This window comes from Pleurodeles waltl, chromosome 3_1 (genome assembly GCF_031143425.1).
Source record: "Pleurodeles waltl isolate 20211129_DDA chromosome 3_1, aPleWal1.hap1.20221129, whole genome shotgun sequence".
Classification (NCBI taxonomy): Eukaryota; Metazoa; Chordata; class Amphibia; order Caudata; family Salamandridae; genus Pleurodeles; species Pleurodeles waltl.
Window position 1 is genome coordinate 761,651,028 of NC_090440.1, and position 21,851 is coordinate 761,672,878.

A 21,851-nucleotide genomic window follows, 5' to 3' on the forward strand; every position below is an offset into this window, starting at 1 on the left:
TTACAGTCTTGGGAGGGGTAGCCTCCCCAAACCACTGGAAATGCTTTGAAGGGCACATTTGGTTCCCTCCCTGCAACGACCCCCAGTCCTTGCTCTGGCATGAAACTGGACAAAGGAAAGGGGAGTGACCACTCCCCTGTCCATCACCACCATAGGGGTGGTCCTCAGAGTTTCTCCAGAGGGTCCCTAGGTTTTGCCATCTTGGAATCAAGGTTGGCAGGGAACTCTTGGAGCATCTGAGTGGCTGGTGCCAGAAGACGACGTCAGAGCCTTCCCTTGATAGGTGCTTACCTGGTTAGGTGACCAATCCCCTTTTAGGGCTACTTAAGGTCTCTCCTTTGGGTGACTCTTCAGATTCGGTTGCAAGACTCCAGCAGGAATCCTCTGCATCCCCCACTTCGACTTCTCACTGTAGAAACTGCAGCTGGACCTTCCAGGAACTCTACAAACTGCAACAAAGAAGCAAGACGCCTTCTGCAACATTGTATCTTCAGCTCCTGCCAGCAACTGCAACTGTTTCCTGGTTGTGTATTCTCTGAAGACAGCTGATCTTCAGCCTTGATCAGAAGAGCAAAGGAATCTCTCTTGGGGTGAAGGAGTCCCTACCCTGCTTCTGCAGTGACCAACTGCAACGACGACCGGGCGTGTGGATCCCCTCTCCTGCTAAGCTGCGTGGATCCTGCATCACGGGTGATGGAGTGAAGTGGTCCCGATGGTCCTCACGTCCAACAGTCCAATTTTGGTTGAGGGAAGAGCTTGCCTCCCCACGAAGGCAGTACGCCCGCACATCACGTGTTTTGCAGCTGCCAAGGCTTGTTGGAATCCATCCATGAATTTCTTCATGCATCATGCAGCTCCAGCCCCCAGCACTCTATTCTGTGATGCACAGCTTCCTGAGTGGTTCCCCGGTGACGTGGGAGCCTTTGTCGTAGTGCTGCGTGGGCCTGTTTTGCACCTTTCTTGTCCCCATGCTGTAGGACGTCCGTGTGCGCTGCCTGATCTTCTGTGGGGTCTAGGAGTTACTGAGAGCCCCCTCTGGCTCCTCCTCCTGGTCCCAGCAAGTGCCATTTTCCTATAACAGCGAGCTTTGTGTGTGCCAAGGCTTGTTGGCGGACTCCAACGATGCAAACCAGGCTGCAATCCTCTATCCAGCGTGTGACATCACTTGCACCAACTAGGAACCCGATTCCGTCGTATTGGGTGCACTACTGACTGTTCTTCTTCATCAGTGGTTCTTCTTTTGCACCTTCATCTGGGTTAACAAGGGCTCCTGTTCTCCCTGGACTCTTCTGTGCGTCTTGGACATGGTCCCCTTCTTCCTCGGGTCCTCAGGTTCAGGAATCCACTGTGGATGTCTTGTAGTCTCTTCTGGTTCTTGCATAATACTTCTTTTCATTTCTGTGTGTGTCCTGGGAAAGTTACTGTGTTTTACTCCTGCTTTCCTGATCACTGGGATGGGTTCTAGTACTTACCTTTGGGGTTTTCTAGTACTCCCAGCTCCCCTCTACACACTACACTTGCCTAGGTGGGGGAACCGACTTTTGCATTCCACTTTCTTAGTATATGGTTTGTGCTCCCCCAGGTCCATTTCTAACTATTGTGATTTTCACTAGTTGCACTATTTTCTAACAGTCTTCATGCCTACTTCTGCATACTAGTGTATATAATTTGTGTATTACTTACTTCCTAAGGGAGTATAGTCTCTATGGTATTTTTGGTATTTGTGTCACCAAAACAAAGTCCCTTTATTTTTGTAACACTGAGTATTTTCTTTCATAAGTATGTGAGTACTGTTTGACTACAGTGGTATTGCATGAGCTTTGCATGTCTCCTATATTAGCCTTGGTTGCTCATCTACAGCTACCTCTGGAGAGCCTGGCTTCTAGACACTGCCTACATTTCACTAATAAGGGATAACTGGACCTAGTACAAGTACCATAGTTACCCACGACAAACCAGGCCAGCATCCTACACTAGTCGTTCCTGATATGTTAGGTTATGGGAATGTTTGTATTTTCCTGAACTTAACTTATGTTTGAATTCATAAACGTCCCTTGTTATTAGTTTATCAAATACATCAATTACATTTGTCAGTGCTAGACAGGGTGTGAAAGCGGATTGAGGTCTTAAACCACTCTCCAGAGTCACATTCTGACAGACACAGAGATCCTGTAATATTTGCGTGTGACCAGATTGTGTCGAGTCATCGTTCTCTAAAGATAACAATATATAGATGTTATGTACATCTTCAATAGTGTGTTCGCTATCAGGTAAGTTGAAATCTTTTGCACAGTATGGGGTATGTTTTTCAGAAAAAAAACTCCTAAGTTTTAGCTGTCTTATAAACCTAAAAAGGTCAATGTGTATTTGCGTTGTGTTGCAATAAGTGGATGAACAAAAACCTAAGCCTTCACTCAAAACATTTATTTGATCTTGTGTCAACATGTGACTAGATAGGTTGACAATGGAAATGTTTCCACCCAAAGAGGCATCTCAATTTCCACTCCCTTCTTGAGCAGACAATACTTTTAATTATTCTTATTTTTGGATCTGGCTCTGGTTTGCATTTCTGAAGTTTCCATTGACCTCCATTCCTCCTTTTACCCCTGCATATTATTTTTGGAGTTTTGGAGTGGGATGTTAAGTGTGTATTCTTTTGTTTTCCAATCTGAATCTTTTTCCCTAGTGTAAGAAACGGGAGGAACTATCTTCCTCTGTTTTTGAGCTGGTACTTGCAACATCACTGCATGTACGTCCATCTTTGTCTGGTCCTCTCGATACATCAGAGAGTTCAGATTCAGTTTCCAATGTGCTATCATTGCCAGTCAATTTAGTGTCTGAGCTTTGTTTGAAATACTGTCAAATTTCTTGGCGAAGGTATAGATTCTGCCATTCTTGTAATCATTATCATCTCTATGAATCTTAGTCAATTTTTTGTATTTGATTTAAGCCTGGTGTTTGTCTAAGACCTCTTTTAGTATTTTGTCATTCTTATTGTTCACTTCAGGTAAGTTTAATGCTGAAATTTATAATTCCAAATCTTTAATTTCCATTAGTGAATATTCTCTTGTTTTCTTCAGCATGTTCAACCAAGATACACATCATGCCCCTTCGGGCCTCAAAAATAAGTTGTTCCCACACTATTATGTGTTTAGGAAATAAGTCATCAAATGATGGAAAGATAATTACTCTTAGTCCCCTAGGAACCTTCTTATCGCCAATATACTTTTTTAATATGGTCGCATCCCACCAACATGATAGCTCTTGTTTCTTCAAATATCAAGAGAGCATGTATTTCCTTTTTATGCCTGCTGGATGTTTAATATTTTGTTCAACTGAAAGATTTTCAGTTGTCTTCTTTCCAAACATTTCCTGAAACATCCTGTCTCTGTCATCATTAAAGAGTGTCATCCTTACTGGAAATAGACCTTCAAGTATAGGTATTGTCTGATCTAATCTGGGAATGCAAAACACCACTAGTATTAACTAATAAAAAAAGAGGCAACAATGGCCTGTAGTGATGCACATCCCATTTGTCTTCCAAAAGATTCAAGGTTTAGGTGCTCATACGCTACAACACACCTGTTGCCCTGATGTGAATGGTCTCACTAGAAACAAAATCTGCTCACATTACTGATACCAATATAAGGCAGTGGAGCCCTCTAATTAATGATGTATTGGTAATCAAATGTCAAGAGTACAAGTAAATATTTTACTGTCAATAGACATATACATTGAATTAAAGGGACAAAGTATTACAATTTGATAAAAATGCATCAATCTACACAAAATCCAATTTTCTTTTGCATTATTCTAGCATGAAACATAGTCCTTGAAATAAATGATGATTCTTATCCATCAAGTTGTAGAGGTTGGGATCCGTATAAATGTTCTTAGTCACGTTGAAGGTTCAGCTGACACGTGTTTCATCACTGATCAGAGACTTCTTCAAGGCTGATAATAAAAAACAGTAACACACTCTCAAGCTCAAATAGCAAAAAAATTAAATTAATCTGACTGTATCCCGACCAACAAGTGTTGTTCCTTATAATTAAGCTTAATGCTTCATGTATGTCAAAAAATATTTTGTATACTTGATCACCTATTGACCAGTGATGGAATCCCCAAAGTTAAAGATTATTACCAGGTGATAAAGGATATTAAAACAACAGTAAAGTACCAAAAACAGAAGGAAAGGAGACAAGAAAAGGTACTGTGCTGCATAGATCTAAACCAACATTTATAAGAGTGAGGAAAACACACAGCATGCTCCCAAATACTGAACATAAGAATAAAACTATTAGATCAGTAACCGTGCACACAGAAAAACATCAGCAGCATGAGATACAAAAATTAAAAGCAATAAAAAGACTAAAGATGTCCTGAAGTGAAATGATGTGTTTTATTAAACGCCAGACTGCACATATTGCAATTGCCACACTTGAAAAATCCCTTAGAGTAATCGGGTAGGCATGTTTTCACAGTGTCATCATATAAAGGTAGCAAACAACTGTTACATAAAAGATCCCTAATCTGCCCCCTCTTGGGTATCAATTTTTTTCGCTCATTTGGAATAATCTGTGAAAGTGTGGCATCTGTATTAAGTATGTGCCAATGCTCACATAATATTTTATAGAGAGCACTGCTTTCCCTACTATATGGTGTACACAAGAAAATGTTGGTTGTTTTTGAATTTTATTTGTGTGTTTTTTCAAAAGAGAGGATTGTGAAACCCTGGCAGTCTTAGTCCTGGCTTGATTTATGATTTCTCCCGAATAGCCTATTTGTTTAAATCTTTTGAAAGGCGGTCCAATTCTAGCTCACACTCTTCCATGTCACTGCAGGTTCTCTTAATCCTTAACATTTCACTATAGGGTATTGATGAGATTTGGCAAGCTGGATGAGCACTACTAGCCAATAATAAAGAGTTACTTGCTGCAGGTTTACAATATAGTCTGATCTGTATCTCATTATTATAGCTCGAAATTGCAATGTCCAAAAATGAATAGACCTTTTATTGAATTTGAATGTCATGTGCATATTAAAATCATTTCTATTCAGATACCTATGAAATTCTAACAATGATGTCTCAGTTCCTGTACAAATAAGTTCTGTCAGGTGAGGGGGACCCTTGGACCGTAAATGCGAAAGCTCAGAGTGCCCCATGTAAAGGTAAGCATATGAGGGAGAAAAGCGCAAGCCCATTGCTACTCCTTCGGCTTGTCTATACCACTGTCCTTCATGGACAAAAACATTATTTTCAAAAATGAAGTCAATCATAACAATAAGCATGTTTGTGTGTGCCATATAAGATGCTTACCTTTTAGAGAAAAAATGTCTGACTGCTTCTAATCCCTGATTTTTTGGGATGCAGGTATAGAGAGATGTGACATCCAAGGTGTCCCATTTCATATCTGCTGACCATTATAGATCTTCTAATTTATTTACTATGTCTTTAGTATCTTTTAAGAAAGAAGGAAGATTTTTAACAAATGGTTTAAGGAACATGTCAACATATTCCAATAGTCTCTCCATGGGAGATCCAATGCCCGATATAATTGGACGGTCTGGTGGTTTGACCTTATCTTTATGTATGTTTGGTAAGACATAAATACATGGAACTCTCGGATGTCGGCTGGAAATGTACTTACATTCTAAGTCCATAATCAGACATAAATCCTGCCATTTACTTAAATCTGCATTTAGTTGTGTTGTAGTATTAGTCAGAGGGTTCCCCTTTAGTTTTACATAAACTGTGATATCAGCCAGTTGACGATCAATTTACTAAATACATCAATTACATAACCAGTGCTAGACTTGGTGTGAAAGTGGATTAAGATTTTAAACCACTCTCCAGACTCACATCCTGACAATATATAGATCTTGTAATATTTGCCTGTATCTAGATTGTGTAGAGTCATACCGTCGCGGCTGGCGACTTGGCATGATGGTGGGGCGGGGTGCAAACAAATGTATATATACATAAAAAAGTGTACTTAGCTCTTCGCCGAGCTGCTCCCGTGTCGCCGCCATCCCACTCTAGGCACAGGCTCCCAGCCTGCCCTGAGCCAATCATGACGCTGCTCAAAGCAACGTCATTATTTGCTGGAGCGCCCCGGCTGGGTGCTCCAGCGCAGACTGGGAGCCTGCGCAGGCTCTCTCCAACGGTGCCGAGATGGAGAGAGCCCTTGTGCGTATGTATGTTTGGCCAGCCCAAGATGGCTGGCCAAACATACACGCGCACTGAGGGGAGTGCTCTGTGCACTCCTCTCACGCTCGTCACCCCCATGGCCCCAACCCTTTAGAAACAAAACAACAATAAACAGCGTTTATTGTTGTTTTGTTTCTAAAGATTGCAGCTCCTGCTGCTGCTGGGGGGGGTGCTGGAGTCATCATCCTCTATAGATAACAATATCTAGATGTTATGTACATCTTCAATAGTGTTTTCGCTAACAGATAAGTTGAAATCTTTTGCACAGTATGGTGTATCGTTTTCAGAAAAATAACTTCCTAAATTTCAGCTGTCTTATAATCCAAAAAGATGAATGTGTATTTGCATTGTGTCGCAATAAGTAGATGAACAAAAACCTAAGCCTTTACTCAAAACATTTATTTGATCTTGTGTCAACATGAGACTAGATAGGATGATGATGGAAATATTTTCGCCTGAAGCGGCATCTCTATTTGCACTCCCTTCCTGAGCAGACAATACTTTTCATTGTTCTCATTCTTGGATCTGGCTCTGGTTTGCATTCTCAAAGTTTCTTTTGACTCCACTTTTACCCCTGCGTATTCTTTTTGGAGTTTTAGAGTGGGATGTTAAGTGTGTATTCTTTTGTTTCCCAATCTGAATCTTTTTGCCTCGCATAACAAACGGGAGGAACTATCTTCCTCTGTTTTTAAGCTGGTACTTGCAACATCACTGCATGTACTTCTGTCATTATCTGGCCCTCTCGATACATCAGAGAGTTCAGATTCAGTTTCTAATGTGCTATCAATGCCAGTCAATTTAGTGCTGGACGCTTTGTTGGAAATACCGCCAAATTTCTTGGCGAAGATATAGATTCTGTCATTCTTGTAATCATTATTATCTCTACAAATCTTAGTCAATTTTTTTGTTTTTGATGTAAGCCTGGTGCTTGTCTAAGACCTCTTTGAGTTTTTTTTATCATTCTTATCCTTTACTTCAGGTAAGTTTAATACTGAAATTTCTAATTCCAAATCTTTTATTTCCTTTTGTAATTTTCCTCTCTTTTTCTTAAGCATGTTCAACAAAGATACACATCATGCCCCTTGAGGCTTCAAAAAGAAGTTGTTCCCACTCCATCATGTGTTTAGGAGATAAGTCATCAAATGATGGAAAGATAATTACTCTCAGTCCCCTAGGAACCTTCTTATCGTCAATATACTTTTTAAATATTGTCGTATCCCACCAAAGTGATAGTTCTTGTTTCCTCAACTTTTCTAGGCGCATGTATTTCCTTTTCATGCCTTGTGGATGTTTAAGATTTTGTCCATTCGAAAGAAATTGTGTTGTCTACCTTCAAAACATTTCCTGAAACATCTTATCTCTGTCATCATTAAAGAGTGTCATCCTGACTGAAAATAGACCTTCAAGTATAAGTATTTTCTGATCTAATCTGGGAGAGCAAAATACCGCTAGTAATAACTATTATAAAAAGATCCAACAATGGTCTGTAGCAATGCACATCCTGTTTGTCTTCCAAAAGTTTCAAGGGTTAGGTGCTCATACACTACAACACACCTGTTGCCCTGATGTGAATGGTCTCACCAGAAACAATTTCTGCTCAGATTACTGATACCAACATAAAGTAGTGGAGAACTCTGATTAACGATGTATTGGTAATCAAAGCGTCAAGAGTATAAATAAATATTTTACTGTTGATAGTGCTATACATTGGAAAAAAGGGACAACATATTACAATTTGATAGAAATGCATCAATCTACCAAAATCCAACTTTCTCCTGCATTAGTTTAGCATGAAACATAGTTCTTGAAATAAATGACGATTCATATCCATCAGGTTGTAGAGGTTGGGATAAGTATAAATGTTGTTAGTCACGTCGAAGGTTCAGTCAACATGTCTTTCATCCCTGATGAGAGACTTCTTCAAGGCTGATAATAAAAAACAGTGATACACCTTCAAGCCCAAATAACCACAACTGAATTAATCTCACTAGATCCCGACCAATAAGTGTTGTTCCTTATAATTGAGCATAATGCATGTCCAAAAAATATTTTGTATATTTGATCACCTATTGACCATTGATGGAATCCCCAAATTTAAAGATCCTTACCAGGTGATAAAGAATATTAAGACACCAGTAAAGTACCAAAAAGAGAAGGAAAGGAGACAAGACACAGTACCGTGCTGCATAGATCTAAACCAACCTAAAGAAGAGTGAGGAAAACACACTGCATGCACCCAAATAGTGAACATAAGAATAAAACTATTAGATCAGTAAATGTGCATAAAGATAAACATCAGCACCATGAGATACAAAAAACAAAAGTGAGAAAAATACTAAAGATGTCGAAAGTGAAATGATATGTTTTATGCATCGCCAGACTGCACATATTCCAATTGTCACACTTGAAAAGTCCCTTAGCGGTGTCGGGTAGCCATGTTTTCACAGTGTCAGCATGTAAAGGTGGCAAAAGAATGTTACATATAAGATCCTCAATGGTTTTACCCCTCTTGTGAAAGATGTTTGGCTTATTTGGAATGATCAGGGAAAGTGTGGCATCTGTACTAAGTATGTGCCAATGTTTACATAATATTTATGAAGGTAATTGCTATCTCTACTATATGGTGTACAAATGAAAATGTTAATTGAGCCTGCTTGTTGAGGTTTATTCATGTGTTTCTTCAAAAGAGATGATCGTGAAACCCCGGCAATCATAGTCCTGGCTTGATTTATGATTTCCCCCGAATCAAGCAGGAATATAGCACAAAGTCCAGTCTTTTTCCCCTTTCACAGGCAGAAGCAGCAACTACAGGATAGCCCAACTTCAAAGAAAAGTTTCTGTTATTTACAGGATCCTGCCTTGCCCAGGCCAGGCTCCAGACACACACCACAGGTTTGGAGACTGATTGTGCACAGCCCATTCAGGTGTAAGTGACCACTCCTCCCTCCACTCTAACACAAATGGCCCATCAGGATATGCAGGCTACATCCTAGCTCCCTTTGTGTCACTGTCTAGATTCACAAACAGCCCAACTGTCAGTCTGACCCAGACAGGGAATCCACAAACAGACAGAATCACAGAATGGTTTCTAAAAGTGGCATTGTCAAACTAACAAACTAAAAACCACCTTCACTAAATGGTGTATTTTTAAATTGTGAATTCAGAGACCCCAAACTCCAGATCCCTATCTGCTCTCAACATGAAACTGTACTTAAAAGATACTTAAAGGCAGCCCCCATGTTAACCTATAAGAGAGGTAGGCCTTGCAACAGTGAAAACCAAATTTGGCAGTATTTTAGTGCCAGGACATGTATTACGCATCAGTACATGTCCCACCTTTAACATACACTGCACCCTGCCCATGGGGCTACTTAGGGCCCACCCTAGGGGTGCCTTACATGTAGAAAAAGGGAAGGTTTGGGCCTGGCAAGTGGGTACACTTGCCAGGTCGAATTGGCAGTTTAAACCTGCACACACAGACACTGTAGTGGCAGGTTTGAGCCATGTTAACAGGGCTACTAGTGTGGGTGGCACAACTAGTGCTGCAGGCCCACTAGTAGCATTTGATTTACCTGCCCTGGGCACCTCTAGTGCACTTGACTAGGGACTTACCAGTAAATCAAATATGCCAATCATGGAAAAGCCAATTACACATACAATTCACACAGAAGCACTTGCACTTTAGCACTAGTCAGCAGTGGTAAAGTGCCCAGGGTACCAAAAACAGCAAAAACAGAGTCCAGCACACAGTCAAAACATGGGAAGCAGAGGCAAAAAAGATAGGAGAGACTACGCCAAGGATGCCAGGTCTAACAGCCTCTTTGTTGAAATCTTTTTGAAATACAGTCCAATTCTAGCTCACACACTTCCGGGTCTCTGCAGTTTCCCTTAATCCTTAACATTTCACCATAGGGTATTGATGAGATCTGGCAAACTGGATGAGCACTATTAGCCAGTAATAAAGAGTTACATGCTGTAGGTTTACAATATAGTCTGGTCTGTATCTCATTATCATAGCTCGAAATTTCAATGTCCAAAAATGAATAGACTTTTTATTGAATTTGAGTGTGATGTTATATTAAAATCATGTTGATTCAGATACCTATGAAATTCTAACAATGATGTCTCGGTTCCTGTCCAAATAAGTAAAATATTATCTATGTATGTACCCCAAAAATACACATGTTCTGTCAGGTGAGGGGACCCTTGGACCATTAATGCAAAAGCTCAAAGTGACCCATGTAAAGGTTAGCAGAGGGAGAAAAGTGCAAGCCCATTGCTACTCCTTGGGCTTGTCGATACCACTGTCCTTCATGGACAAAAACATTATTTTCCAAAATACAGTCAGTCATATCTTGTCTCCTTTCCTTCTGTTTTTGGTACTTCACTAGTGTTTTAATATTCTTTATCACCTGGTAATGATCTTTAACTTTGGGGATTCCATCAATGGTCAATAGGTGATCAAATATACAAAGTATTTTTTGGAAAATGCATGAAGCATTAAGCTTAATTATAAGGAAGGACACTTATTGGTCGGGATACAGTGAGATTAATTCAGTTAAGGTTATTTGGGCTTGAGAGTGTATCACTGTTTTTTATTATCAGCCTTGAAGTAGTCTCTCATTAGGAATGAAACACGTATCAGCTGAACAACCTCTACAACTTGAAGGCTATGAATCATCATTTATTTCAAGGACTGTGTTTCATGCTAAAATAATGCAGGAGAAAGTTGCATTTTGTGTAGATTGATGCATTTCTATGGAATTGTAATACTTTTTCCCGTACATTCAATTTACACGTCTATTGACAGTAGAATATTTACTTATACTCTTGACTTTTGATGACCAATACATCGTTAATTAGGGTGCTCTGCTACTTTATGTTAGTACCTTTTGTATAGATGCCTCTGAGAAGAAATGTGGCCTTATATTGATGGTAAACATAAATGAACACATTATTTATGCAAAACACCGCATATCAAGTATTTATATATGACACACTGTCCTACATTTGTCCTCTTAATGTCAGCAAATCCTACAAGTTGCTGGCAAGTATTATAAATAATATAAAAACATATTTTCAGTGAACTTCGTTCTGGGTGCTATACCACACTGTGAACATTATCTCTATCCAAACATCCTTAATAAAACATGAGTTATTGTTGTATACATACTGGTGGTGTTGGTATAATGGTTGACCCAGTCAATGCAACTGGTAACACTAGTATACACTCCTGGATATTCTTTTCCACAAATACTCCAGCTGGCGATTCCATAAAGAATAAATTCAGAGGTATCTTCTTGCAGACATACCAATGGACCTCCTACATCACCCTGAAACAAAGACGAATCAAACACAGGTACTTGAAATACATTAATTTTCAAGATTTATATATCACCAAGTGGTGTGTAACAAAAAAATTAATACATATTCACACAGTAAAATATACAAAAGACTTGTTTGTGGCTACGTACCCAAAACGTAGTCACCCTACTCAGTGTCCCTTATTTTTGGAGCAAATGATTTATGGATGTTTAAAGGCGTGGGCATTCGTTTCTGCACACTTCATGAAGGTCTTAATACCTGGCAACCCAATAGAGTGAGAACACCTTTCATGTGGAATCTGAAATGCATCACATGATTGAAAAATAGGCACAGCTCTCCAATTTTCGTGGCGGCAGTATTGCCTTATACAAATCGCTAATAAAATAAATGGAAATTAAGGGCATCTTGGAATGCAGAGTGCTTTGAGGCGAGAGGTTTGAAGAATGAATCTGAGGTGAATGAAAATGTTTACAAAATCAGATCTTACAGATAGATACACAATTTACCATACTGACGATTTCGGTTCAGCAAAATATTGTAACAGTCATTTTGTGGCAATGGAAGCTATACAAAAGCAAAGCATAAGCAAGTTACTTTCTGATAGTTCTGAAAAATTCAGCAAATCGATCTGGCATGAAATGTTCAAAATTTAGCAATTAAGCATTTACTGAGTTCCACAGGTGGAATATACATTTTTAACCTCTCAGGTTAAATGAAGCATTAAATTATATGTTTGTTCACAAAGGTATTTCATAGCTATTTTGAACTTGACACTTTATTTTTTACCTTTCACATTCTTCGAGTCACAGAATAAATATTACATCATGATGGTCTAGCATGTAGAATCTGCTTTTGTAACATTTACACTCTATTATTTTAATTCTCTCACCTACCTAAGAATGAAAATTAAATACACTATGGGCTTTATTAAGACTTCGGCAGTAGGAAAAGGCCCCGTCGAAGTCCCACTGTCAGGTTACTGCCAGTGCAGTTCCCTTCCCACGGGCACTATCACAAGTTTCCCACTGGGTCAGCGGGCAGAAACAGAGTTACCGCTCGCTGGCCCAGTGGGAAACAGCCCCTAGCATTGACGCTGGCCCATAATAGAGCTAGCGGCAATGCTGGGGGCATAGGGTGCACCAGTTGCGCTTTTCACTGTCTGCCTTGGCGGTCTTGAGACCGCCAGGGTCATAATGAGGCCCTATATATATCTTTCCATAAATCAATTACTCATCAATCATTAGGACCTTTGTAATCTGTACAAAAAGGTATCCCATTTATGGACATGCAACACCAAGCTGGTCATTACAACATTGGCTGTAAAAGCCGCTTACCGCCGTGCAGAAGACCGCCAACACACTGGTGCGGCTGCGTAATTCCGCCACAGTCATTATGACCCACAGCTCGGAATCCACAAAAATCCAGACACCCACACAAGTCCGCCACACCAAAGGTCAGTGATAAACTGGGAATAACAAAGCCTCCACCATTACGCCAACAGGAATACGCCCACACTATCACGACCACTAATCCACGTGGCGATCTTTCAACCGCGGTATTCCATTGGCGGTACACACCGCCGCGCTCAAAATACAGAGACATTTACAAAACACTACCACATTGGACAATTCCAAATACACACACCTGATACACATACACACACCACTCCCACACACCCAATACAATATAAAACACACACCCACATCACCCACAAACCCTTACGTCAACAATTGCGACTGAAGGCCAGAGAGAGACACCACCATCTACAAACTAGCTTCCACAGGCACTCAACACCATCACTTACACAACATCCAAGCACCTCACACAACACACCTCTAAATATCATCCCACACATCACAACACACACCACCCCACACATCACCCACACCACCCCATGGCCCTGCAAAGACACCCCAGGTTTTCTGAGGAGGAGTTCAGGATCATGGTGGAGGAAACCATCCGGGTAGAACCACAGCTATTCGGATCACAGGTGCAGCACACCACCATAGCTAGGAAGATGGAGCTATGGCGAAGAATCGTGGACAGGTTCAACACAGTGGGACAGCACCCAAGAACACGGGATGACATCAGGAAGAGGTGGAACGACCTATGGGGGAAGGTGCGTTCCGTGGTCTCAAGACACCACCTTGCGGTTCAGAGGACTGGTGGCGGATCCCCACCTCCTCCCCCAGAACTCACTACATGGGAGGAGCAGGTGTTGGCTATACTGCATCCTGAGGGCCTCGCATGAGTAGCAGGAGGAACAGACTTTGGTAAGTCAAACCTTTAACTACTTCATCCCCCACCCACCTGTATGCTATCACATACCCCCACCCTCACCCCCATCACTCCAACTCCTCACGTATGTCCCAATATCACAAACCACACATTCCAAACCCAAGCCCTGCATGTAACACCAAAGCATGGACACCCATCACCAAAGCATGGCCATTGCACATACCCATACACCCCCCTAAACCATTATCACACAAGGTCCTACACAGGTATTCAAGCACTGGGTACATGGTCACCCACCCATTGCACACCATGGCACACACAGATGTAATAATCATGCCTTTACACCCATGCAGGACCCCTACCCAACATCACTGGACAGGAGGGTCCAGATATGTCCGCTCCACCGACAGAAGAGGCCCACAGTGATGAAAGCAGCTCTGTTCAACTGGATCAAGATGACCAGCCTGGCCCATCTGGTACCTCAGGACAGTCGGTCCCATCACACTGGCACAGGCCACTACAGAGCTTCCCCCCTCTGGAAACACCAGCATAGCACCCACCCAGCTGGCCCATACCTCTGTCCCCAAAACACGTCAAGCAGTAGTGTGTCCACCACTACAGGGAACCCAGGCTAACCCACCACCCCAACAACACCAGGTACCTGGGGGCAGAGGTAGTGGGCACACGGTTCAGGGGACAGATGCACAGGAACACAGGGGAACTGGGAGGGCTGCTGTGCGACAGGGGGAGGACAGGCCCAGGGAACCCACTCTCCACGAGGCCCTCTCCAACATCATGGGAGCCTACCACCATTCCCAGGAGACAATGGCAACGGTACTGGCCAAGTATCAGGAGTCCCAGCGGCTGCAGGAGGAACAGTATTCGGGCTACGGGGAGGAACTCAAATCCATCAATTCCACCCTGGGCACCATTGTAGGGATGCTGAAGGAACTCGTGAACACCAGGAGGGACACTGTGGCACAACAAGGGGCCCCTGACACTAGCCTGGACGATGAACTACCCACCACCTCCGCCGGCGCTAGTGGACAGGAGGCACCGCCACAGGACCACCACACCAGCACCCCACACCCTGCAGATGGAGAACCACCCCACAAGCGGTCCCTGAGATCCAGGACAAAGACAGAGAACAATGCCAAGACCCCCGCCAAGAAATGAGACCACCCTGATTGTCATCTTTCTGTCCCACTTTGTCAACCTGTCCATACTTAAAATGGCCTAGCTCCACTTCCTATGCCCCTTTGGACAATGCACCTGTGGGACTAATAGACTGGACTCTGCCATGGACATTCCTCCACCATCACCCCTGACCATTTTACAACCACCTCCACTATTTAGCACTTAAATAAACACCCTTAAATCACAAAGCAATCAGTAGTCTGTCTGTGCTTTCGAAAATGTGTATTAGCAATAACAGTGGCAAAATGCTATATCAAATGTAATGTCAACATACCTATGTCACACAGCTCTAGTCTATGCGGAAACAAAGCAGATGTCACACAGTGGGACCCACATCTGTGAAATTGTAAGGGAAAGTGACAACTCAGTGACCATGCACTGGGTGAAAATGACAGACAGATGAGAGGTAGTAGAATTAAATCAGATGTAGCAGGCAGTGTTGTCTTCTTACCTGTGTCTCACTGGAAGTATTGCAGGATCACTGTGTTCCTGTTGTCTATGTCATCTTCTTCTGCTTCCTCGTCTTCACTGTCCACAGGCTCCACAGCTGCCACAACACCTCCATCTGGACCATCCTCCTGCAGAAAAGGCACCTGTTGTCGCAAAGCCAAGTTGTGAAGCATACAGCAGGCCACGATGATCTGGCACACCTTTGGTGAGTAGAATAGGGAACCACCTGTCATATGGAGGCACTGGAACCTGGGCTTCAGGAGGCCGAAGGTCCGCTCTATAATTCTCCTAGTTCACCCATGGGCCTCATTGTAGCTTTCCTCTGCCCTTGTCCTGGGATTCCTCACTGGGGTCAGTAGCCATGACAGGTTGGGGTAACCAGAGGCACCTTCAAATGTCGAAGGACAACTTTTGAACAAACACTAACTCATAGGAACATCCTCAGACCCAGACACCTAGTCACACTGTATTGGGTCCATGTCCTCACCTAATAGCCACACACAGTGCCTCTGGAGTTGCCCCATCACATAAAGGATGCTGCTATTCCGTAGAATATAAGCGTCATGCACTGAGCCAGGAAATTTGGCATTCACATGGGAGATGTACTGGTCTGCCAAACACACCATCTGCACATTCATCGAATGGTAACTCTTCCGGTTTCTGTACACCTGTTCACTCCTGCGGCGGGGGGGGGACCAAGGCCACATGTGTCCCATCAATGGCACCTATGATGTTGGGGATATGTCCCAGGGCATAGAAATCACCTTTCACTGTAGGCAAATCCTCCACCTGAAGGAAAACGATGTAGCTCCGCATGTGTTTCAGGTGGGCAGACAACACTCTGGACAACACGTTGGAAAACATAGGCTGGGACAACCCTGATGCTATGGCCACTGTAGTTTGAAAAGACTCACTTGCTAGGAAATGGAGTACTGACAGCACCTGCACTTGAGGGGGGATTCCTGTGGGATGGCAGATAGCTGACATCAGGTCTGGCTCCAACTGGGCACACAGTTCCAGGATTGTGGTACAATCAAGTCTGTAGGTGATGATCACATGTCGCTCCTCCATTGTCGACAGGTCCACCAGCAGTCCCTACACCAGAGGATGCCGCCATCTCCTCACACGCCCCCGCGGACGGTGCCTATGGAGGAGAACAGCGAGCAGAGAGTCAACCAACTCTGAGGTATGTAAACACAGCTTAATCAGAAAAAATTAGCAAATCGACATATGCCTTTATTAGTGTTTAAGCAAGGTCTAGATATATGTGAGACAGACCAAAATAATGCCACGTGGGCCCATGAAATGGCGGCTGCCTGACCTGTAAAGTGGGACAAGGGGATATGAGGTAACTGCACTGGCATTGTACACCGTCGTGGTAGGCGGTCGAAGACCGCGGTGCAATCCTGCATTGGTTAACATCGGACCCTATGGGTCCCAGGAGCCAATGACGATGTACGCCGGCAGTGACGGTACACACTGCCGCGGACGTGGCTGACATTTTCTCTCTGTTCAATCACTTGATACCTGATCTTCGACAGGAGAGGATCTACACTGCAAGTGCTGCTGTGACCTCAGTCTGGAAGAGACAATGGCTTGTGCGTCTGGGGAAAGGCCCCCTGCCTTCAGCATGGAGGAGTTGGAGAAACTAGTGGATGGGGTCCTCCCCCAGTACACGCTACTCTACGGTCCTCCAGACAAACAGGTAAGTACACTGTGAGCATGCTGTATGGGCAATGCCTGTGTGGAGTGGTGTGGATGAAAGATGGGGGGGGTGAGAATGAGGCGTGCATGAAACGACAGTGAGTTCATGTGCGTCATGGCAAGGGTAGGGATGCGGGCCAATGACTGTGACGGTGCGGACGGTAATATCTTCTCCTTTTCCCCTGTACTATTCCTGTGGGTCAGCACCCACCAGTGGAAGGACATTTGGCGTGCCATCGTCAAGGAAGTCCGGACCCTGGGGGTCTACCACAGACGAAGCACCCGCTGCTGAAAAAGATGGGAGGACATTCGCCGCTGGAGCAAGAAGTCGGTGGATGGGCCCAACGTGGGAGGGGTGCCCGACGCACCATGACCCCCCTGATGTTCAGGATCCTGGTGGTGGCATACCCGGAGTTGGATGGGCGCTTGAGGGCATCACAGCAGCCACAAGGGGGTGAGTTCACTCTCATTCTGCTGATTCAGTGCGCATTGGAGGTGACTGGGTGTGGGAGGTGGGCTGTGGGTTCCGCTAGGCCAGGGCGAGTTTAGTAGGCAAGGTCCCTTCTTAAGGCAGGCCCTGTGGCACCCCACCCCACCTGTGTACAGTGCCAACTACACCTCGTCAGGCTCCTGTGACATCCATGTGTGCAGCAATCGGGCACAGCCTTGTAACCAATGTCCCTGGGATTGATTAGGGAACTCCAAGTGCACGGAATAGTGCAGGGGGCTTCTGTGTCTGTAGTGTCCGCCAACGGTAGCGGTATTGCATGCACTGAACATGTCTTTCTTCTGTCTCCCCTTTTTGTGGTCTCCCTGTTCTTGTGTGCATTAGCATCATCAGGCAGAGGAGCAGTGGCACTGGAGCAGGAGGGAGCTCCATCCCAAATGGCCCTGGAGGGCGACACAACAGAGTCTGAATTCACCAGTGGGACGGAGGGCGAAGGGAGCTCCACGGCGGGGACAGGAGCTGAGACCAGCGATACGGGCTCCTCCTCTGATGGGAGCTCCCTTGCGGTGGCGGGCCCATCTGTGCCCCCTGCATCTACAGGTACAGCCACCACCCCCCCTACCAGCACCGCCCTCCCAGCAGCCCCTCAGCGTGTGTCCAGTGCCTGCTCACCCGGGAGGGTGGACATCTCCTTCGCACCAGGCACTTCAGCCCCTGCCCCTGTCACCCCTGCTGCCCTCAGTGAGGAGGCCATTGACCTCAACACACAAGGGAAGATCTGGCAAACATAAGCACCACACATCCCACAGGCACTCACGCAAGCATCATACACATGCAGACACACCAACATCCCCTGCCTCCACTGTGTCCCCCTCCTCCTCATCTCTCTCCTCCCTCCCTGTCTCGTCTCCACTCACACCTGCATGCATTACATCCTCAGCCACTACGTCCGTCACCAGCACACCCACCACCACACACCTCTCACGTGCAGTCACCACCCCCACTATCATTCACACATCCCCTGTGTCCTCTACCAGTGTGTCTGTGAGCCTACCTCCCAAGGTAAACAAACGCAGCCACTCACCCACCCAATAGCCATCTACATCACGACAGCCTCCAGCCCATGCACCTTCACCCAAAGTCACCAAACCTACACCTCCTACAACCATTACCTCTTCCTCCACTCCCAAACCCCCTCCATCTACCCGTCCCAGTGTTCCCCAAAAACTTTTTCTGGCCAACCTTGACCTCTTCCCCTCATCTCCCCCACCCCTTCAATCTCCTAGGGCCCGCCTCTCCAGGTCCCAACCCAGCACCTCAGCCACAACATCTGCGGGACCAGTGATGCCAGTAGTAACCGGCTTCTGGAGTGCGCCAGGCAGCAGGGCAGCCAGTGTGGCTAGGAGCCAGAGCACGGACAGTCCCCACCTGTAAAGCACAAAAAGTTGGGCAGTGCCCGGCGGGAGAGAGGAAAGAAATCAGCCACCAAAGCCGCTCCCAGTGGGTACAGTTGGGAGTGTGGAGACAGCTGTGCCACCATCCAAGGTGGGGAAGGTGCACAGTAAAACCGGCAAGTCTGGGAAAATATGCACGGCGGACAAGACCGCCACCAGCACCGCTGCCCAGGACACCACCGCCACCAGCACCGCTGCCCAGGACACCGCCGCCACCAGCTCCCCTGCCCAGGACACCCACGCAACCAGCACCGCTGCCCAGGACACCCACGCAACCAGCACCGCTGCCCAGGACACCGCCGCTACAAGCCCCGCTGCCCAGGACACCCACGCAACCAGCACCACTGTCCAGGACACCCACGCAACCAGCACCGCTGCCCAGGACACCGCCGCCACCAGCACCGCTGCCCAGGACACCGCCGCAGCAAGCACCGCTGCCCAGGACACCGCCGCAGCAAGCACCGCTGCCCAGGACACCGCCGCAACAAGCACCGCAGGCCAGTGAGCGCCAAAGATTCCGGCGCTACTGATGCCGCCACGAGCAGGATGAAGCACTCTGGGCACAAAGCCTCCTCCAGAACCAGTGGAGAAAGGCATCCACTACCTCAGTCCTTGGCAGGATGAAGCACTCTGGGCACAAAGCCCCCTCCAGAACCAGTGGAGAATGTTATCCACTTGAGAGACTGTGGCTTTTCACTCCCCAGGATTAAGCAGTGGGCAAACCACCCACTGTAGAGACTTGAGAGACTGTGGCTTTGCACTTCCCAGGATTGAACAGTGGGCAAACCACCCACTGTAGAGACTTGAGAGACTGTGGCTTTGCACTCCCCAGGATTGAACAGTGGGCAAACCACCCACTGTAGAGACTTGAGAGACTGTGGTTTTGCACTCCCCAGGATTGAACAGTGGGCAAACCACCCACTGTGGAGACTTGAGAGACTGTGGCTTTGCACTCCCCAGGATTGAACAGTGGGCATGGAGCCCCCTCGTGGATCTGGCATTGTGCACTCATCCGGCTGAGGTGCCCCCCCTACCCTTCCCCCTGAGGTGCCTGTTTATTTTCTATCTGATGCACCAGCAGTGTTCTCTCCGTCTTGTTCGGTATTCTTGGTGTATATATTTGTTTACAGTGTACATATCTTTAAATATGTATATGTTTTTGATTACTGTATTTGAATGTATTACAATAATTTGACTCATTTCCGTTTGTACTTGAATTCTTCCAGGGGGCCTTGTGGGGGTGTAACTGTAATTTATCATGATGTATTAGTGTGTGTGTTGTAGTGGGTGAGGGGTGGGGGTTTTGCGTGTTGCGTGTGTGTCACTGTTTTTTCCCTCCCCCCTCCCCTGTGTCGTAGGTGCAGTACTCACTGTGGTCTTCGCCGCCGGCGTTTGTGCTCCTGGTAGAGGAGCAGGAAGATAAAGGCTGGAAGAATCTGGAGCTCGGGTTCCATGGCGTCCTGGTTTCTCGTGGGGTGTGTAGAGGTGAGCGTTTTCCCTTCCAAGTCCTGTTTCCGCCGTGTTTATGTTTGCGGTAAATCCGCCCCAGAAAAGGTGGCGGATTGGACTGTTGTAATTGTGTGGGTGGTAAATTGTCCTCCGCCTGTCTGTTGGCGGTTACCGCCGCGGTGTTTGTTTGTACCGCCTTGGCGTGCAGAGTGTTAAAGTGGCTGTCTCTGTTGGCGGTTTCCGCCACGGTTGGAATTCCATTTTTTTCCGCCGGCCTGTTGGCGGTTTTACCGTAGCTTTAACACCGACCGCCAGGGTTGTAATGACCACCCAAATGTTTTAACTGTGTGCTTCTAAGATTTTCTGAAATGTAAAACCTAGGTCTGTGGATGTATATGTCAGCATCTCCACACATGCCAATGTTGTTGTTAGACCTGATAGCCTTAGAGTGGTCATCCCCCAACTTTTTTGCCTGCCCCCGGCATTTTTCTGACCCTGTTTGTGCTGGTTTTAGGACTCTGCACACTTTACCATTGCTAACCAGCCTTAAACATGTTAACATTGGTTCATCCCTAATTGGCATAACTGATTTACTCATAAGTCCCTAGTAAAGTGTGCTACATGTGCACAGGGCCTGTAAATTAAATGCAACTAGTGGGCCTGCAGCACTGATTGCACCGCCCTCCTAAATAGCCCCTTAACCATGTCCCAGGCCTGCCATTGCAAGGCATGTGTGTGCAGTTTCACTGCCACTTCGACTTGGCATTTAAAAGTACTTGCCAAGCATTAAACTCCAATTTTTCTACATATCAGTCACCCCTAAGGTAGGCCCTAGGTAACCCATAGGGTATGGTGCTATGTAGGTATAAGGCAGGTCATGTACACTTGTGTTTTATATGTCCTGGTAGTGAAAAACTCCTACATTTGTTGTCCACTACTGTGAGGCCTGCTCTTATCATAGGCTAGCATTAGGTCTGCCCTCATATACTTTTTGAGTGGTAGATTCTGATCTGAAAGGGGTAACCAGGTCATATTTAGTATGACCAGAATGGGAATAGAAAATCCTGCTTATTGGTGAAGTTGGATTTTATATTACTATTTTAGAAAGGCCACATTTAGAAAGTGAGCATTTCTCTGCACTTAAAAACCATCTGTGCCTTACAGCCTGTCTCCAATCAACGTCTAAGCTGGGCTGGTTGACCGATCCCTTGTGCATTTCACCCAGACATCAACAAACACAGTACACTCAGTCACACCTGCACTTATCTCCATATTGAATGGGTCTTCCTGGGCTGGAAGGGTGGAGGGCCTGACACATTCAAAGGCTAGTGGCATGCTCTCACACAATGGTCTGCCAAACCCCCTACTGGGTCCC

The 21,851-nt window shown here is 45.3% G+C and overlaps 1 protein-coding gene across 2 annotated transcripts in view; it reads right to left on the reverse strand.

Annotated features, from left to right (window-relative positions):
* Positions 1-2,964: 2,964 nt before the first annotated feature.
* The window catches only part of OVCH2 (ovochymase 2), a 919,743-nt gene continuing 900,856 nt past the window's right edge, over positions 2,965-21,851 (reverse strand). Inside the window, exons 20-21 of one of the 2 annotated variants that reach the window (XM_069223557.1) lie at positions 11,385-11,544; positions 2,965-3,954 (exon numbers count right to left, since the gene is read on the reverse strand). In XM_069223557.1, the coding sequence (XP_069079658.1) occupies positions 3,911-3,954; positions 11,385-11,544 (204 nt within the window). In that variant the 3' untranslated portion in view covers positions 2,965-3,910. The remainder of the gene's footprint in view (positions 3,955-11,384; positions 11,545-21,851) is intronic. The other variant, XM_069223556.1, reaches the window with a different exon arrangement.